Source organism: Takifugu rubripes, chromosome 19, assembly GCF_901000725.2.
Source record: "Takifugu rubripes chromosome 19, fTakRub1.2, whole genome shotgun sequence".
Lineage (NCBI taxonomy): Eukaryota > Metazoa > Chordata > Actinopteri > Tetraodontiformes > Tetraodontidae > Takifugu > Takifugu rubripes.
The window spans coordinates 17195918-17217156 of record NC_042303.1 but is presented as its reverse complement, the minus strand read 5'-3'; the positions used below and the strand labels follow the sequence as shown (position 1 = coordinate 17217156).

Here is a 21239-nt window from a genome sequence, read left to right as displayed (position 1 = left end):
GCTGATACCACGCTTCATTAAGGTAAAATAGGATCTTGGGATTTTCTCTCAATCTGACCAAACAACACCAAACGGCTGGTCAGAAACCGATGGTTCCACTTGGATCAGGGGTGCTCAAATTATTTCAGCATGTGAGCTACTTATGAAACGACCACGTCAAAATGATCAACCTATTATATTTATTTAGAAATGTATTGAGGGTTCTTACACTCTATGTTGATGTGCATTGAACAACACAACGTAGCTTGTTAGCTCGTGCTTTGCTACACTTAGAGCCCTTGTTTGCGCATGCACATTGACCCAAGTGTCAAACAAAATTCAGATGTCATCATTCAGATGATATGACTCCTCCTCAAGGTGTGAGCTCATCTTTCAGAGCACTTTCACATGGTTTTAGTGCAACAATGGTGGATGGATGGCACACATTCAGCCGGTCATGCAAGAATTCATCTGAGCAGGTTTTTGTTATCCCTCAAAAAAGTGTAACCCCCCCCCCACCCCCACCAGATGAGAAATTCAATTTTGCACTCATCACTGCATCTAAAGCAGTGCGTCCTGAACAATACCTGCACGTAGCCTCCACGCTGTAATTCAGTTATCGAGTACGCCGCCTATTCATCAGTATGAATTATGGTAGCGCAGCTTTTACATAATCACTGATATGGAATCAATGGACATACTAATCAAGGGCAGCGAGTATTGAGTGGGAGCACCCACTGCCCATCAGTTATCCTTGCCTTGGGGGGTAGACAGCCACAGCCCTTTCGAGGAGTAGCATCATCCATCAAAAGTTTGTGACACAGAGGGGGGGATGCTCCAGGAGTTGGAATGCATCCAGTTTCAAAGAATAACCTTGAGAATATACTGTAAAAAGTGTTTACTGGGGGAGTTTCTGTGTGAATTTGCAGAAGAAAAGTGCCGAGCTACTATGCTGCCTGCTGAATATTACATATGGAATACATTAATTAGATAAATTTGGCTGTTAGCAACATGAAACAAATTCTAAAGCTTGATTTGAGATGAAATTTAGGGAACGCAGAGCATAGCACGATAGCACGGCTCTCAGTTCAGATTTTAAAGTCATATATTCATGACAAAATCCTTAGCAACCATGTTTTAATCAAGGGGTCGCGGGTGAATTCCATGTTTCCCTGTCAGACAGCCATATCCGTGTAGCTTAAGCTGTGCTGGCATTCACAAAGCTCAAATGTCTCTGCTATGAACAAGGGCCTAATCAGCATCATCTCAGCCCCAGTTTGCAGTAATTTATGCTAATGGTTTTAGATCAGACATCACGGTTATTGTTCTGATGCCATTAATCATTGTTAACCAAGGCTTTCTGTGGGAAAAGGGCACACAAACGAGCGTCGCGCACACAAGAAGGTGTGTTTTTAAGCCCCTCCCACAGCCGTGTCTTTGGTGCACCTGAACACAACAATGCTTCTTTTTTTGTCCACTAGAGTCTAAAAAGGTGTGGGCAGTCTTTGGTTTCACCGCCATGGCAGGATGCTTTTAGCACGAGTGAGGCCACATCTGGGATCTGGACAGTGGCTTCAGTGAGGGCCACACCGCCACTTCACAAACCACGACAGCTTTGATCTCTGCCAAAAAATAATGCCAAAAAGACATTAAAAAAAATGCAGTACCTCAGATGTCTCTTGTTCTCTCCCACTTTGTTCTATAGGCGCATATTTTGGAGGGGATCGGGTCCTTTTATCTAACCTCCTATCGTGGTTCCAGATGAAAGTCAATGGTGGAACTAAAAAGCTCTTGTCATTTTGGGTGGTCAGATTTTTTTTAAGATTCAAAATTGGTATTTTGTCCATTGGTCCAAATGGACCAAATGTTCCAGCTATCTGAATTTGCAGCATTGAAGAAGAAAAAGCAGATAATTTAGTCACAAACTGGATGCCAACCGTAGATCAAATAAACTGACAATGTGCAAGTCAGGTTGGTTAAACATGAATCACGATCCAGCGGCAGAGATAAAGGAGAAACCAGCTTCCTTTAAACATCTTGTTAAAATTAGCAACCTGTAAAATGTGACTAGCTGTGAAAATAAATGAAGCCAGAGTGAATGCTGCACGTCGTAACCCTCCCAGAAAGCACCTTCACTTCTACGATCACACTGTTCCCTGTTCAAGTGATCTCAGTAGATCAAAAGTACCTCATTTCTACACCTCAATTTAGCTAAGTGGACAGCTTCTCCCCCCGCCTGTGAGGGTCCTCTCAACAGTGTTGATTTAACTCTCAAATCTACCCCACTCATTTGAATAACGCACTTTTTTGGGAACAGGGACACTTTTTGTCGGCTATGAGAAGGCAGACAGACAATTTGATGTTTAAATTAGATGCCATTAGACCTTCAGTATTGTTTTATTGCACATTTCAGCTAAAGCTATGTGCACGTTGTTCAGCCTGCTGTTTTAGACTCACTGATTCAGCCATTTCCCTGAAGCTGTCCCCGTGACCTCGGTACCACTGGCTCTCCCCACACCTTCAAATCTTTTCTTTTTTTAGCTTTTTTTTCTCACCTTACATTTTAATAGCTTTGTTCAGTGTTTTAATTCATCACTACATAGATTTTTTTTTTAAAGGAAAATGCTGAGACGGGAAAGTTTTTGTCCTCACCTGTTTAAAAATCCTGGCCTAGTTTCATTCAGAGTTTGCTGCTACACTCAGGGGTTTAGGTTTTTTATTTTTTTTTGGCACTGTCTTTTTCACTTTCTCTTAAAGTTTGGAGTCCTTCATTGGCGCGTACCTTCGCTCCCCTGACAGAGAGCCGTCTTGATGAGCACAGCGGCTCTGTTTCTGCTGCAGTCGGCAGACAACTGAAACACAAACACCAGGTCTGAACAAAGATTTAACGGGGTGTTCTTGGCTTATTCCCCACTGAACTGAGCCGATAATTTATTTTTAATAATTTGTCTTAAAAAAACCAAAAAAGGCTGAATTGACACAGCCCTTTGACAACTATGAGGTCTTCACGTTGCAGCAGCCAATTAAAAAAAACAACCTTTTTTCCATCCAGTTTTTAAATCCAAGGTTGAAATTTGGTATTAACCTTTACAAAAATATGCCAAACTACCATCCCGACATGGCTTAAGAGTCTCATTAGTTAAACTCTGCTCTCGGGTTAATAAGGGATTTGTGTTTAAAGAAATAATTAAAGGCTGCCTTTTTAATTGACTTGTCCTGGAGCCAATATGACATACATTAACTGACCTTATAGTCCTCTTCATAAATCAGTGAGCCGAATAATTTTACATTTATATCACTTGGAGCTGAACTAATCAGTAATCTCATTTGAAAGTGAATTGGTTGCAGTTTTGCAGTGAGCAGGTCTGAGCGCTCGTGTCTGCACCGCTGCTCCTACTGACTCCAGAATATGCTGCAACAATAGACCACAGAGGATAATTAAGCTTCATTAATCCGGCCTGGGCGATATATGTATATATAAATAGCTTATTTACATGCTGTTGTGAGTTGGGATACAACCATAAATGAATGAAAATGACTTTGTATCTTCATTTCCCCGGAGTTCCAAAGATCCAGTGGATCCTTGGAAAACCTCTCACAGCCAAAGCTCTGCAGGGATGATTAATGGAGAGTAACCTGATCACCAGTGCAGCTATTAAGTCCCTTCATGTGTGACCCGACAGCGCCGCCGTCTTCAGGTTGCAGCAGGGCTGCAGATTGTTGGGCTCATGTTCGGCGTCTGTGTCGGCATTGATATCAACTCATTCTCTCCACCGTCTTCACTATACAGTTGCTGGAGGATTATAAAGCAATGGTTGGAATGTTTTCATCCGCTCACTCTCAGCTGGAGATGAGGTTCTTCTACCAATCCCTCCCACAGGTGTCGTACAATCGTCCTCGGAACACTTTAAGAATGTTTAACGTTTATCTCGGAACGCAGTGACCCGCGGCGTCAGATTTTATCTCATTTGGAAACGTGGCGTGTTTGATAATCATTTTTAAACAGCCCAGCCGGCAGCGCCGTGCACGGCGGGAGAGGCGCTTCAGGACACGGCTCAACTCAGCGGGTGAAGTAAACACACGGACAGAGAAACTGGTAAACAAGAGCGAGATTGTCTCCACACTGAGATTTTCTAGCACACTTACATGTTTTTTATTTATTTTCATGCTGTCTGAATGATCAGACAAACCAGCAACAAGCATCTTTCATATTTAAAGTTCATTTAACTATAAAATGTGAGCGAAACCTTGGATGATCTAATTAGATTAATCTTTCCAGCCCATTTGCTGGTTAGTAATCATTAGTTGGAATGAAGAATATTTAGTTTAGTCATTAAAGAATCACCATGTGGTGAGAAATTGACTCTCATCTGCTGCTGAAGCCTCAGCACATTTGCCACTGTTTTATTAATGGTGCATAAAGGCCGTGCATCAATCCTGACGAGCAACGGCGAAGGGGTCAAACAATCCACCTGTCCTGAAAATGAGCCTGACCTGTTTTACATATGTCACATGACACCACTACGTTGTCATGGCACTCTTGAACGTGATGTCTCAATTGTCTCTGTTACAGAATGTCAACATCGATTGTGGGCACATACATCTTATTAAACCCTTTGTTATTTGTGGTTTCGCTTCAGTGAGTTTCTCGGTATTTGCCCACCGTGTAAAATCACCGTACCTGTAACATGAGGTGTCCCGGGAAGAGATGGTGCATGAAGGATTTGTAGGAAGTGTGTTCGGGTGTAGAAAGAAATAAGTCAGTGGTGCTCTGTTCTTGGGAGGCTCCTGTGGGGCTCTTTATTTGACTCATTTCAGATACTTGTGGAACCATGGCTGTGATTCAGGTAGATCTACAATCTCTGGAGCGTTTGGACCTGAGGCAGAGCCAAAGGCTATTTACAGCCAAAGGACTCAAGAAGATGTTGTTGTATTTATGTACCATTACAAACGAGGACGGTGCATCGTGTTCTGGTTTCCACCACTGTTTCAAACACACACTGAGGTTGAACCGTGGCCCTTGGAGTTTTCAAGAACTGTATTTGTCAGGGTTAAGCTCTCGTTTCTTCAGCGTTCAGAGAAATACAGGCTGTTACTGTGTGATCATGTGTTTATCCGTGTGAGCTCAATAATAAACTAGCAGCAGGTGGTCTTTTCCCACCTGCTACATGCTGCCTTTGGCTCCATGGTCGATGACCTTGAAAACAGACAATGAAAAACAGGCATATGAAGAAAACAATCAGGTTCAGGTGTACCAGATATCCTGTGCTTACTGTCCTCTTTTGTATTTTATTGCTCTGCAGACTTGGAAAACTTCAAGACACAGAGAAGGAGCTCTGTTTCAGTCCGTGAAGGCCAAGGAGTGGTTTTGCTGTGTGGCCCCCCGCCACATTCTGGAGGTAAAACAACACAGAGAGCATTACATAAATGATTATGTTGTTTTTAGGCGAGTTCTGACTTCAGTCCCTCCTGTGATTCAGTCTGTCACAGCTTTATTATGCAACTTCATCCAGCTCACACCTGAAATTGCTTTACAGAATCATCACTGTTCCGTATCTGTATTAGTAATATGCATGGATTAAACGGCATCACAGTTGTGCACTGTCTTTCTGCAGGTAAAAACCCACTTGCTTATTTTGGACACGTTATTCATGAAGCTGCTCCTTCCTCCATTAGCCTTTACTCTATTTTTGTTCAAATTCTATCTGTAGAGTAAATAAAAGGCACCATATGGCTGCTTTAAATCTAAATATTTTGAGGATTAAACTTTAATTTTGAAACAGTGCTTGTCATATTTTGTATTTGCAGCAGATGCGTCCCTTTGTAGAGTTTTTTAATTGTCTGGCTTAAGTTTCTAAATCTAACAGCTGCTTTGATTACACTCATTTATTTGACAGCCACCTAACAGATATTCTGTGACGGGAATTCCAGCACCTGTCTGCTCTGGGTAAAAACACCAGTTGCCTGCAATTGACTGTGATTGCCTGGAGCTGAATTCCCATGTGGAATTTTCGATTTATTTACAAGTGGCTCTGCTGATATGTGTGAATATTTGCTTTGTGAGCAGTGGTTTTGCTGACTCTCTCCATCTCCCTTTATATGTTGAAGTGAAGCAATTAAAAACCAATGGGGAGATAAATCCAGGATGCTGGGACTGTTTCAGGACACAAAAAGCCCCCTTAAGACCCTCGTCTCCTCAATATTCCACTGAGCTAATAGCGGCTGTCAATTTGCCGTCCATTTCGGTGGGATATTATCTTCCTCACCGTTGTAATTGTGGCTGGAGAGACTTTGTCATTCAGCTTGGATCATAACTCGTGCAAAAATCTGCTGTGGCTGATGGATATTTCCTCTATATTTATCTGTTCTGTCCCACATTTTCTTCAAGGATGTTCAGTTCTGCAACACTGTAAAAGAAACAAAACCTGATGACAACATAAAAACCTGTCTAATTGATTTGAAACACACACACACACACACATGTATACACCCCTGAAAACGTGTGTTGCAGCTTGAATCAAATTTTTACATGCTCATTTATAAATAGTATTATTATGGATTATGTCTTTAATATGAGAATATGTAAAAATTCTGCTAAACATAATCAAATAGAATATGACTGTGTATTTTATTGTATTATATAAGCAGACTTTATTAATCCCAGAGGGAAATTAGTTTTTACTCTTACACACATTAATAAACAGGAAGGATCATTGAGGGAGCTGTATCAGATGCAGCAGCTGCGCTCTGATCATATGGGGGTTCGGTACCTTGCTCAAGGACACCCGACAGTACTGCAGAAATGTCCCCACACCTCTCCTGCTACCACTTCATCAAACAGCCCACAGGTTGTCATTGCACATAAGTAAATGTTCTCAACTGACTCACCTTATGCATACAGGATTATCATTATTATTTCCAATTTTCACATCTACAAGTGGGGCTCAAACCAGAAACCCTCTGGCCCCAGCCCAGTCCCTACGCTACTGTTCTGGTAGAGCACCGTGCTTTATTAGGACTTTGAAAACCAATAACTGTTATGCAGCCACCTGCCCTTCCCTGAGAGGACCCCTTCACGTATTAACCAACCTCCGATCGTATGTGGTGTATTCAAGAAAATAGAAATCAAATTACCTGTCACCATATGTTTGCTGGGTCCTCATCCTGCCTGGATGGCTTGTGCATGACACCGTACGTATATTGTGGTAGCCTCCTTATTCTTATGTTATTAGCATGAGTGTGTTCAGCCTGTAAATGTGTGGCAACAGGAGCCATACTGATGTCTGAGCCAAATTGTCTGGCGTGTTTTGAAAGAGCAGCATATCTACTGCGAGCACCCCCCGAATGGCCGTGATCTTCACCCTACACCCGCTCCCTCACGCTGAGCCCAGCCAGGATGCTCTCTTTGGCCACCTCCGTCCCTCCCCTCTGCTTGTGTTGCTAGATAACATAAATTGGGCATAAAAAGGCGTTGCGTCTTTCGAGCCAAAAGCGGAGGATTGTCCTATGAGGACTGAGGAGCGGGCCCTCTCCACAGCTGCTGCCCCAGTCTTGGACCTTCCAGACCAAGGATGGTGGATGATGTTTTTGCATTCCTTTCCTCTCAGTCCCCTCATCAACTGTCACAGGGGTTGAGGTCCAAGAGTGGAGCACTTTTCTTTTTGCTTTTCTGGCTTGATGAAAGTCCATCAGAGGCCGTCACAGACCTTCTGCTGTCTTTGGTCCACTCGCGACAGGGTTCACATAACTGAACCGCTTTCAGCAAATTATGACCTGATATATGAATACATAATTAATGAGGTTTCTATGATACTTCCTGTAGAAGGATGCATTTACACCAGCGATATTTGTTGACATATATTCATGACTCAAGCGATTTCCCTTTTTTTCTTCCTGTATTATTTAGCTGTTAATATGATTAGCAGGAGACACCTTTCACATCTCCATGAGTAATCGCCTTCTACAATCCCACATTCAGTCACAATTCCTTGCTTCATCCGTTCGGGCACTTCAGCTCTCAGAAATAATCACGTTACTGTCACACACATCCATGCAGAGCCTCACGGAACGTTTTCTCCAATCAGCCATTTTGACGTAAAGTGGCCTCGGCTGCCTTCAGTGAGGAGAAACACCGGTGACAAGCAGCAGACAACATGACAGCAGCATGAAATGTGATAGTGTATTTGCAGGGAGAGACGAGATGACTGGAGTTTCTAATCAGGTATGAAAAGGTCAAAGAGGAGTCTGAGCGCAACACACACACACACACACACATACACACATACACGTCTCCCTGTTGAAGGGTGTCAGTGACATTCTTCTACAATCTCCTCTTAAGCTCCTTAAAATTTACAGTGCACATGCTTGTTACTACAGCTGACGTGTGTTCAGGTGGCTCCATGAGACAAAAGTCAGACGCAGACGGAGAAGCAAAGGCTGTGGAATAATAGTCTGCATGAATAGCTGCTCGTGGTTAGTCTGAAAGCACAGGTAAAGGAAGAAATGACCCCCTTTCCTTTGTGGACGTGGTCCCACCTCCATTTTCAGCAGAGCTGCAGTCAACAGTCGTGTCCTTAGGCTCTGCAGCGCTGCTACATAAACACAAATCTCTCAGCACCCCCAGGGATTTCATCCCAGATGAAATGCGCTGTCACTTGCTGTGCAAGTGGAAAAAAAACAACTGTTGATAAGTTGACGGCTCCTTTCACCGCACCCACAGTTGGCTAGCAGAACTCTGAGCCCTTGTGTAAAGCTGAAGCCCAGGTACTGATATTTGAACAGGTTCACTGGACCTCCGAACTCTTATTAACGTTCATTTCACACCGCAGATAAAGTTGACTTGGGTTTCTCTGGTTGGCAGGAGCCAACAGGCATTACGGTGGCCAGCGGTCCGGGAGTTTGTTGGATCTTTAATGGAGAATTATTGGATGTTTGAGTGATACTGTGCATGAGGCTTTCTGCACACTGTCGTGTTGTTGTGGTATTATAAAATGGAGTCCCAGTGACTATTATGTCAGATAACAGTATTCTGTGGAGGTCTTTATTGATGTTTTCTTTATCAAGCATACAAGACTAAGAGCGGAGACGCTTTATTTTTGAAAATACCAGCCTGTGATTGCAGGACCAGTGAGGATTCGAGCCCTCCCATGGTGCTCGAGGTAACCTGCTGAAAGAATGATGCAAGCCAGAGTCTGTGTGTTTCACTGAGTGTTGCAACCTTCTTCTGGGATCACACATTATAATCATAACACTCTATTTCTCAGGGGCTGATGTATGACTCAGTTACTGCGCTTGCAGGTCATAGACTTTTGTTCTGTTTCTGTTGGTTGTTCTGGTCAGGAGGCACGCACACACATATACACATATGCACACTCCCTTGTATTTCTATCATTAAGGGGACTTTCATAGACCATGCAATGCCCCCCTCCTTAGCTCACCCTAAACCCAGTTCTAACCTCAACCTTAAAATGTGTCTTAACCCTCAAATGGTCATTTGAAGTTGTGTCGACCAGTCAAAACGTCCTCATTTCAAAAGTATTTTGGTACTCTTAATGTTGCAAATACAGGAACCCCCTCATATATAAAAAAGAACATCTCTAAAGGAATAACAGCTACACAAACTGAGCAGGATTTATTCTTAAAAAAAAAAAAATCTTTAATGAATTCATGATGCTTTAATAGTATCTGATGCAATCAATCCAGGGTTTTAATGAATATGAAAAAGCTTTTCAAAATGCAACAAAAATGGGTCATATTACATCTAAATTGCAGGTTTCAGTGACTGAATCAACATATCTGACTTTATTGTCCGTGAGGTCACCTTGGTCTGCTTTGAAAACAGGCTTAGCAAGATTAGTGTCTGAAAGGTCCAGCTGTAAAGGTCACTCTGCATTTCACCGTGAAAGCCATCAAACACACACCCACACACACTTATTTATGAGTGAGTCCCAACAAATTGAATTTGTCCACTTGATTTTCATTTTCATTTTTTTGTATTATTATTTTCAACTCCTAATTCAAAATCACTTCTTTCATTTGCTATTTTTTTACTGCAAGAGTAAAAAATCCTGAGATGTCTTGATGAATAAGAAAACTAAATATTCAGATGTATGTTAAAAAGGTAAAAAACAAAAAATCTATCTGTTCTTGAGCTATAAACCAGATTTATGAAGCCTGTCCTGGCTCAGGAGATCTCTGGGAGAACAAACTGTGCTCTCTTCCAACACACCGATGCTGCTCTGAACGGAGTCAGTCTAAATTAATTTGCAGAGACTCATTAATTTCTCCAGCGTGTCGTGTAATCGGATCCATTAGAGAGTACCTGCTCTTCAGACAGTAGAGTCCAAAGTCAGGGCAGATCTGATGTGATGCAGCCTGCCAGTCCACATCTGAGCACGCTGGCAGATCCAGCTGCCGCCTACACAGTCACTCTGGATCTGATGAGCCAATATCCGAGCACGCCAGAAATATACCGTAGCAGCTACATCTGCAGGGTAAGAGATTGGATTAACATGAGTCCTGGTTAATAAACTAGCTTCTTTAAGGTGGGCTCAGTTGTCCTCATGTGTCACAGTGGATCCTCAAGACAAACTGGCAAAACTGCAGCTTCTACTTTAGTTTTCAAATCCAAGCGTGTTATCAGCCAGTGTGACCGAGTTCGTTCTGCTCTGCGTCTTGTTGCGTCTGGTTGTCTACATCATGCTGATGACCTCTATTTTGTCAGCAGGAGAGACCTTTAAGAAAATATTCAAGGCTGAGTGTTTCTTTTATGTTTCTCCACTTACTGTAGACTTTTCTATGTCTGTATGAGAGAGAGAGAGAGAGAGAGAGAGAGAGAGAGAGAGAGAGCAAAGATTTCCCCCAAGGCTTTAAGTACTGAGAACATGTGAATCCTGTCCGGGTCCAGGAGACAAACCCTCTTCTCGGAGCCTGAAGCAGCGTGTTAGCACGTTGTGGAATGACATCGCTGTAGTCCAGAGCAAGAAAGGTGTTCTTGGGTTTTCTGCTGAAAGGGAGGTTCTGGAATGTTAGTGAATGTGGGAGTCTTTTCCTCTGCTGTTTATGTATATGTTCAGTGTCTGATAGTGCTGCTATGCAGCAAAGGGACCCTTCATTTCCTGCAGCAGTTTATGTTGTAGATCACTGTATATAACAGCTGTTTACTGTGTTTGATGTTGCACAGTAATCCAGCCTGGCTATAAATTGTATTTACGCCATGGCGGCTGTTTTAGATTTCGCCTCTAGCCAGAACCCACAAACCTAACTACAGTACATGCGGAGACTGTCCGCTGTATCGGTTTATGTCGTGAACATTAGACCCAAAAACTTATATCTGCAGGAGCCAGAAGCTGACGGTATGTAAGTTGTGCAGCACCAGGGTAATAACTCTTCAGAGCAGATGATTCAATAAAGAAAACCGACTCCGATCTGTGGAGATAAACACTGTAAGCAAAACTACGTTTGCTTGTTCTCCTGATATGGCTGATAAGGAGATGAAAATGACCTTTAGCCTCTTGTTTGTGGAAAATAAAGGAAGGAAAGGAAAAAAAAGACGGGAAATGCGTGAAATGATGAATTGGATGGAGGAGGTTTTCATAAAGCATCACTTCTGCCTTTGTGCTCGTGTGGTCATGGAAAATGCTGATGGTGCAAAACACAGCAAGCGCACCAGGGCGACGGGCGCTCATGCGTGTTCTGTGTCATTTATTGCTTTAGATTGAGAAAAAACAAGACAACCACTTCATCAAAGATTCTGTTACTGGGGAAATAGTAGAAGTTTCAGATCTCTTTTTTCTGCTTGTAATGACATGAACTGTAATAAATCCAGTTCCATTTGCGCAGATGTTTGTACTTTTGATATACATCTTTTTTTGAGAGATTGAGCATTTTGTATAATACTCCCATCCCCCTGTTTTGTAACTGAATTATAAAAAATGCACTTTGGTTTCCCGCTGTATTCTTATAATGGTGAATGATGACACAGCGTATGCTGGAAATGCATCCAGACGCCAAAAGCACTATGATGTAATGGCATAAGTGCAGATCTTTTGGCAGATGGCGTCCTTATTAATTTTGTTGTTGTTCGTCCAGGTCATAAATATTGTCTAAATGAGTGTGTAGTGCAAAGCTCCCGCCCCCGGGGATGGTGTGGCTGTCGGCGTTCTGGGGCTGCAGCGGGAGGAAGAGAAGCAGGCTCGGGGTCTGCACTGTGTAGGAATTAATCACATCATAGAGGGAAAATAAAACGAAACTCATGGTTGATTTTACAAGTGTTCACATTTTGTTTTTCCTCTGGAAACAACAGTTGGCTGATGTTGCACCTTTTTATTTGTTTGGGTTTTTGTTTTTTTTGCAAATGCAGAGAAACCTCTTACTGCTAGTGGGTACGTGGTATGGCCATGAAAAAGATGGGAAAAGAATAGAGGAAAGCAGACTACAGACATGATAACATCATGCATGTCATCATGTGCTGAGTGACAGGATTATACCCCACTTCCCTTTAGAAGCTGACTGGCTTCCTCAGGTTCCCCCCTCAGCTCCTTTGTCTTCGTTCTCCACCTTTACGTTATCACGCAGCCGTCCGGCCTGGATTTGAGCTGTGAAAAGAAGCAGCAGACGTGTCTGACTTGCACATTTTGTTGAGCCTTTGAATATTCAGGGAGGTCTGTCCTTTGAAGCGGCTCCCGGGTCTCCTTTTGTGAGTGAAGCAGCTTTATTCATTTTGACTTATGCAAAGTGATCTTTAACCTGAGGTAAACCACAAAAGAACACTTCAGGGACTTTGGAAGTTCTCTCTCCAACACTACAGCATCCTTTAGAAATAAGGGTTTTAATGGACGGCCATGACTGTGTTTTATGTAATCCTTTGGTTCGTCTATTTAATCATAGATTTTATGATTTTAAAAAGGTCATTCTTTATTGGTCTTCTTGAACACCATGTACGTTTCAGCCAATAGATTAATACATTTTAAATTTGTAACAACCTTATTTTTGAAGCTGTTCCTAAATGTAAGTCGCCTACCTATAGATGTCTTATAAGTATGATTGACACATCGCTCTGTAGAGCCAAAGGTGGCGACAATCCAAGCGTCAGTCGGTATAGTCAAAAGTCTTGTGATTTTGGTTTCGAGAGGGCGGTGTGTGAGCCATAAAATCGGTGCCCTGGATTTTGCGCTGCAATTGTCCATCCAGCTGTGTCAGATATCCCATTATGCTTCTGCTCTTGGTGCCGCTCATGTTGTGCCGTGCAGCAGCGTGGGTTTTAAACATAGAATGAGAGCAGGTGCAGGCGTCGTGCAAGCGCACTGGAGAGGAAACCAACACAAACAACAAGCCTTATCCTGCCTTGAAGTGTTCCTCATCCCCATGGATGTCAGCTGTGCCAGCTTTTCCATGTGTTCACAACTCACGCAGCAGTCAATCCCTAACCACCAAATGGTGCCGCTGCACCGACTACATGATCTCCTATACCATACAGTTTACCTGCTCCATTATGTATGAGTTCTAGATCTGGCTGTGATAAATGGCTGAGCAGCAGGAGCAGGTGAACGCTAAGACTCTTCCAAGGCTATTATGTTTAATTGCCAATCTGCTAACAAGTGGAAGGGCTTGATTAAGCTCAGTAGGGGGGAAAAAAACGAAGACAAACTGCATAACGGACATTTAGGGTGGCACCAGAGGAAGAGCCGACAGCACATGATGAGCTACTTCAGTCACGTGAAGATCTCATTCAGCAGTAATCTCACGTGAACACACCTGAGCCGCACAGGGTTTAACAGATATTGCATCCAGTTCATTTGAGGCGGCTACTGAAAGAAAAATGGAGTCAGATTGTCAAATCGTTATGCAAACCACATCCCGTAGTTCCCTCCTCTTCATGAGGGCACCACACGTGCACTTCAGGGCTGCGTACTTTGTTGAAACGGCAGGACGGCTTTTATGTGGGGGTAGATTTCATTTCTCAGATGTTCCGGCAGCTGTACCGTCGTTACGATTTATCTTTGCGCAATCAAAAGATCATATCTGCGGTTGAATGATGTCATCGTCGACAGTGATGTAGCAGCTCATAGTCCTTTTAAACATTTTGAATTGATTATACTTCGCTGACGACATTACTCATACTGATGTGGAGCATTTGCTAATACAGTCGCTACAGTCCAATAGAGAGATGTCTTCATACTGGTTTAATTATTCCTCCAATGAGTGTAATAGTCAATCCACAGGCTGTTGGGAAATGTTTGTTTCCTTGTTTTGTAAGATAATTCGACCGGTGCGGCGTTTGATGAGCCATGTTTCGTATTCAGGAAGGACTCGTAACATAGCACAGACTCTTTTAATCACAACAAGAAAAAGAAATGATGGAAAAAGTCACTTGTGCAGTTGGAGCGTTGACAGGCGCGCTAAGATCCAAACCCAGTTATTGATTTTAGGGCTCTGACAGGTGCTTGAGAAAAATAATGCTGCACTTTCTGTGAGCGATGCTTCTGGGAGATGACGGAGGGCTGGGCTGGCGTCATAAGACTGACAGCCGTCTTCACGCCACGTGTCGCTCTTCCTTCCACCGACTAAGGCCGGCGATGACAAATCTGAATTTGACAACTTAAAAAATGAGATGAAAAGGTCACAAGAGTGTGTTTTTTATTATGATTATTCAAGAGTTTTATCTCAAAAACAGAAGAAGAAGAATGACCACATTTTCCTGTTTGATCAAAAAGTATGCAGAAATATTTAAAATCTGAATGGTACATGAATGGTACATGTACAAGATGACCTGCGTCCCTACATTTGTCTTTTCTCTCCACCTCTGTCCTCAGATTAGTGTCATGTGCAGGATACTCTCTCCCTGACTGTAAATTTCCATTTCCATCCTATGTCTTCGCCAGATCTGGTATTTTCCTGGATCTTCAATGAGTACCCGACCTTCGTGAAGCAGGACACCCGTCGCTTTATCTCGCAGGAGACGGGGAACCTGTACATCGCCAAAGTGGAGCCCTCAGACGTGGGAAACTACACCTGCGTGGTGACCAACACGGTCACCAAGACCCGCGTCCAGGGTCCCCCCACGCCACTGGTGCTCCGCAGTGACGGTGAGACACGGCAGTGAACATGCAATTAACATGCACAGTCACATGACACTGAGGTCATTTTTTTGAGTTTAGTAATTCCTCCAGTGCTTTTAATCTGCTACCTTGATTCTTTTACAAGCCAAAAATATATATCCAATCAAGCAAGGTGAGGACAACATATATTTTCATGAAGACATTAGTTGAAATGTAAAGGTTAATTATTTCTTTTTTAATTAATTTGAGCATGTCCTTTAGCATGTGGATCTGATGCTTTAGGCTGGCCTTATCAAGACACTACGGAGGAAAAGGTCATTGTCAGAAAGTAATCTAATTGGAGATGTTGTTCACAGACACATGCTTCCTACCAGATCCAATATAGAGCAGTGCAGGAAATATGAAACTAAAGTTATTATCAGGAGAAATGTCTGCTGTGACATTTATCTGGGTCTTTCTCTTCCACTTAATTGCAGCAAGGGTAAAAAAAAAAAAGCTGTTAAAAAAGGAAAAACAACCTTGGGCATTTTGTCTAAATCTAGCCGCGATTTTTTGGGTTTTGAATGGAATCATCACATTTGAACTGAATTCCATGAACTTATTATTAATTTAACAACATTCTACATTATTGTATGTGTTTTTAATGCATTATTCAGTAGAAAAATAGGCTGCAGGCACATCCTGGTCCTGACCAGCTCAAAACACCAAGGTTATTCACAGTTAGACAATAAAGGTGAAATTTTAAATTAAATAAACATTCAGAAAAAATATTTGCTTTTGTTATTATGGCAGAAGAAATTACTCTTTGTGATACAAAGGAATATTTCTCCGAAGACGTTTTATTATTTATTAGTAAAAAGAAGGTGCTTACAGGTACTTCATTTTTTCAAGTTGATGCCCATTTTAAGGTTTGTTCTGAACTAAGATGTGGTAAATGAATAAAGTGTGTTGTGTGTCTGTTGTCTGCACCTCTGGGGCTGCTTGTGTAACCAGGGTGACAGACTAGCATAGAGCGATGCACTGAGACTATTTTAATTGTAACAGACTGAACGATGATGAATGAAGATGAATTAAAATTGATTTGAAAGAAACATTTAAAGTGGAAATAATACATACAATACTGCATGTGTTTCAAATTTCTAGCAATTACAATTTAATGGCTCATTAGAAACGCAACAACCAGCTCGTCGCAGTGGTTTTCTTTGCATTTCCCTTCCTTTTTTTTCAAATGTGTATTTTGGATGGATGTGGTCAGGGCTGCCAGCATACACTCTGAACAGGTGTCCGCTACAAAAGGTTATGGTATGAGACAATTATCCATCCTCTTCCACCTGTCAGCTCTAAATGGCTGATAGGGATGTGGTTACATTTCAGTATGAGACAGTTGTGATAAGGATCTGAATTAGCTTTCACAGTCATTTGGGGAGCCGTCCCGATAACACATGCCTCACCAAATCAGTGAGATGAAATTGGCCTGTTTCCCCCATCTCCAGAGCCATTTGTGCAACACTGCCCTGAATTACAGCAGAGAGGGAAAAGCCATTGTCACCCTGCAGAATGAGAGAGCCTTAAAATCGACATTGTGCACCCAGAATTTGCACATCTAGGGAAAATGAAGCAAACCCCATTTCAAATGCAATAAAACATTGCACCTTGCCGTCATTTAAGCTACGGAAAAGAACATGCGCGTGTGCTTTGCCACAACATTTGACGTTCCAGTCGTGATTTATAAATTACTCTCTGTCACATCACCAGAGCGCTCACGTTCCAGCCTGCTCCTTTATCTGGAATTTTAGCATGCACAGCAGCAATATTATAATCCAGCAGAGCTGCTTCACTGACACTGAATGGGATGCTTTGTAGACACAGTAGCAGCACCCAGGGGGATTTTATGGGCCTATTTTTCTGGTTCATAGCTGTTATCACTGCGACAAGATGAAACTCATCTAGATGTGAAAGCTCAAACCTTCCATGAATTCTCAAAGCATTTCCCCCAACACTGCAAGGTGTGTTGCATGTCCACTGGAACAGTTTGGTGTTTTTGGGTTCAGTTTTTTTTTATTTTGCCTCATTCTTTTTAACCAGAGTGTGTTCCCGTGACGGCACTGGAAGCATTCCCTCCTGCTCAAAACATTTCAACCGGTAGTAAAAAGCTTTGCATGGGGAAAAAGAAAAGTTTCTGCATTTATTTTGCCTGACTCACTGCTTAAAAAGAGAACTTTTTCCTCCCGTTATTGCATGAATGATTGTGTTCATTTGTATTCCTCTCCCAGGTGTGATGGGTGAATATGAGCCAAAGATTGAAGTTCAGTTTCCAGAGTTTGTTCACGTCGCCAAAGGATCCACCGTAAAGCTGGAATGCTTTGCTCTGGGAAAGTAAGCTGGCACCCATGAAGTGCTGGGATATGTTCCCTCGTCGCTTTATATGTAAAAGCCAATCATACATTTTAAAGCCGTTAAAACACAACGCTACTGAATTGGATACTGGATCTTTCTACGGAAGTGGATATTTTTACCCGTTAAGATTTTATTGAAGTAATATTGGCTAAGTTCTCCATGATGATGGAACTCTACCAGATGCTGATTGAAAAACAGGAGTCTGCACCAGGAGAGGCCTTAGATCTGCTGCTCTCCACGGTCTTATAATAATGTCACTGCTCAAATCTGTGCCCACAGGGATCTTTGGCTGAATAACTAACCTATTAGCACTCAGATGTCTGAATTCATAAGTCTGTCTTCTGCTGTTTTCTAAAAGTTAGATTTGATCCTGCAAATGTATTATTCAAATTTCAGTCGAAGTAGTTGTAACTAGATTAGAAGTCACGGTTGTGCAGCAAATCTTTCAGAGAAATTGAAATAGTGTCTGTTCTCACAGCCCTGTACCATCCATAAACTGGAGGAGGGTAGATGGTGTGTCGTTCTCCAGGAAAGTGGACACGAGGAAAGCCAGCGGCGTTTTGGAAATCCCATATTTCCAGCAGGAGGATGCGGGCACATACGAATGTGTGGCTGAGAATTCGAGGGGAATGAACACAGTGAAAGGAAAGCTCTCTTTCTATGGTAGGTGATCCTGACGTGCATGAATATTTGACCAGCGTGCACCACATCTGTCAGACCAGCTCAGACTGAGATGCATCCACCAACAGACACAAGCAGCCTCATAAAGTCCCGGGCATCAGCAGAGGATCAGGGCGCGTACACGAGGAGGGAGGCTCTTTTTAATGCCACATCAAAATGATTAAAGGCTGTCGGCCATGATGCCTCTAATATTTTGATCCAGATTAAAGGAGGGATGTGGTTGATGTGGCTGAGCCCTTGAATGTGACCTTGTTGGTGAACCTCGTACTGGGTGACGCCAGATGGTATCATGATTGACGTTGAAGTTGACTAGAGATCAAACCCTTTTCAATGTACTATACATAGAAGGGTGACACATATGTCAAGGACATAATCTGCACAGTAGGAACTGAATCCGTGAAGAGGGCTTCAAAGACAGGCATTGAATTCTATTGCAACAATCTGTATTTTATCAACAATATAGTCATTTTTAAAACTACAGGGTTGAGTTTGACATGGATGCCACATTTGACGTGGGTAACCTGCCCAGTCTTTGTGAGCAGTATAAAGATTTTAAAGTACATATTGTCGTGTGGGTAATGTCTGTTTTATTGGTCACATTTATTTCAATAACATAAGAATAAAGCAGAAATCTTCATAGTGGCAGAGACAGAGTCTGCGTGCAGTCCTGAAAATAATGACGAGTACGACTAAAGACACACCAATTTGTTGATCAGCTGGGAAGAAGAAAGATCCCCTGTGGTTAGAAGGAAGTAAACATGACTTCTGTTTTGTACCATGTTGATTCCAATTTAATGTAAGATTCCAGTGGTTGGCAGACAACCCCGCGTTGTTTCTTTATCTTACGCCACCGATTTCCCTCCCACCTTGGTCATTTTCTCTCCTTCTCATTGCTCCCTTTCATGCTGTGTCAACTGTCAAAAATAACTCATTTGGGGCATTAAACCATTTGCCATTACTTACCACCGCTCTGAAACCTTGGGGCTCTCTGTCTTCTTGCTGTTCTCAGGCAGGTGATAAAAATCAGTAATCTTATTTTCAACTCCCTTCGCATTAAGCCTTTGAGACATTCGTCAGCAGTGTAAGCCAATGGAGGAATCAATAAGGGAGTCTCTTGTATTTCCAAGCAAGCTAAAGTAGGGAAGGAGTGTTGCATTCTGTTCGACAGGACAATGTGATGGTGTTGCTTTGTTATGGCACAATGCTCATTGTGGACACCTTCTGTGAATTTCTATTGCCACATATATATTTAAAAAAACAAGCTGTCCAGCTTTAGTCCCACTGCTAAAGCGACACACAACCAGTCAATGTTCCCCTTCCAACAATAAAAAAAAAACATGGACTTGGTGATGTTGATGGTCCTACAGACCAGATTTTCGTCTGGGTTCCTTGTTAAGGTTTGTTCTACTCAGGGGAGACGTTAATGCAACCCCCCGTCAGGTCAGTTCCCCTCTATTGTGTTCACATTTGTGTTTCTGCAGATTCGCTTCTACATTATCTCATTCTGGTTTCACTAACAAGGCTAATTCCCATCTCTCTCCTGCCTCTTGACGTTTGCTCTGATTGTATGCGCATTCGGCTCAGTGTGGTCAGAGATGGGCTGCCTGCTTCCATTTGGTAAGCTTTGACTGCAAGTCGATACGTACGCTGCAGGTGAGGGATGGAGTGAGGGTCCCTGGCAGCGAGGACAACAGCAGAACTCGTGATATGTTCTGTGGGTGGGGCGGGATCTCACTGCAGTAGCTTTGAATCAGATTTAGTCTCGCTGAGTAATTGAATCCGACATCTTTTCACGTAAACGTCTCTACTCGTGCATAAAGGCTTAAACTGCTGGTAGGAAAGATGTCACACTAATTCAATATTATAAGGCCAAGCAACAGCAATAAAGAGGTTAGTATAGATATGGCATTGCCTTGGAACAGAGGTCTTTCTCAGATGATGTACAGGAGCAGCAGTTCTCAGACAAAGAGACTGTAACCTTTTTTATCCTGAGCACAGATGGCAGCCGCCCAGCCTCCGCTCAAGTTAAATGTTAATGGCCTCAGTGCACCTCGCGCTGCAGCCCCGGTAGCTTTGTGGCCAATGCTTGCACATGTGATCCACAAATACAAATACTTTTTGATACTAGCCCAGATTCTGGTATGTGGGTTTCGCAGGAACGCAGCAGAGAAGACACAGATAATTCTCAGATACACAATGTGAGCAGACCACTACACAATTCTTCTTTTGAGGCATCATTTCACTCCAGAGCTAATAATAGCAGAATTGGACTGCTACTGAAAAGCATCCACAAAGGTCAGTCCTTGAGAGCTCCTTAAATGTAGTCCGTGCAGCACAAAAGTGCAGCAGGCTATTCCTCTTGTCCTGCCGAGTGGCCTTACACGAGGATGAGAACAGGTTTGAACTTCACGTTACTCAGGCTGCACAAAGCCCTGTTTTACTTTACACTTGTTTGGGTTTCATCATTAACAACCTCGAGTTACTTGCAAGAAAGAGGGAGAATTCCTAATAATTATACCACCACTTACTCCCATTGCATTGAATGGGTGGGCTGCCTTAAAAAATGCATGATGCATGAAAGGAAGCTGCATATGTGGGCTTACATCAAATCTGAGACCAAACTCTGAGAGCATACCGTTTCTAAAGAACATCCTAATAATAGGCATTGAAAATAAGATTTATTTTCTCCTCAGTCTTTCCAAGCCTCAATAGATCCAACCACTCTGCCCTCATGGAAAAAAATACAATGATGATTCACAGGAACAATGTGTTGCAGAGATATGTATTTATATATGTATTTTGAGAGTCTGTGGAACTTTTGGTTTGGCTCATTTGTGGTTAATTTATAGTTGCATGAGTCAATAACCTACTTTTTTTCTGCTTTCAGCCCCTCCTCAACTCATTGAGAAACCCCGAGATGTCCAGAAGCTCATTGATGATTCGTTGGTGTGGGAATGCAAAGCCACGGGGAAGCCGAAGCCTTCTTACAGGTGGATGAAAAATGGCGAGAATCTGGAGCCGTCGGAGGTGAGTTCTGACCCGCAGGAGCGCAACTTTAAAATAAAAGACAAATTTGCCTCCAGCATGAATTACAGCAGCCCTGCCACGAATACCTCCGGCGGC

At 42.6% G+C, this 21239-nt stretch overlaps 1 protein-coding gene across 3 annotated transcripts in view; it reads left to right on the top strand.

Moving 5' to 3' along the window:
- cntn4 (contactin 4) overlaps nucleotides 1–21239 on the top strand; it is a 102526-nt gene that overhangs the window by 52205 nt on the left and 29082 nt on the right. For all 3 annotated transcript variants that reach the window (XM_029827151.1, XM_029827152.1, XM_029827150.1), the window contains 5 exons: nucleotides 5283–5378; nucleotides 14862–15065; nucleotides 17312–17414; nucleotides 17914–18098; nucleotides 21004–21143. In XM_029827151.1, the coding sequence (XP_029683011.1) occupies nucleotides 5283–5378; nucleotides 14862–15065; nucleotides 17312–17414; nucleotides 17914–18098; nucleotides 21004–21143 (728 nt within the window). The remainder of the gene's footprint in view (nucleotides 1–5282; nucleotides 5379–14861; nucleotides 15066–17311; nucleotides 17415–17913; nucleotides 18099–21003; nucleotides 21144–21239) is intronic.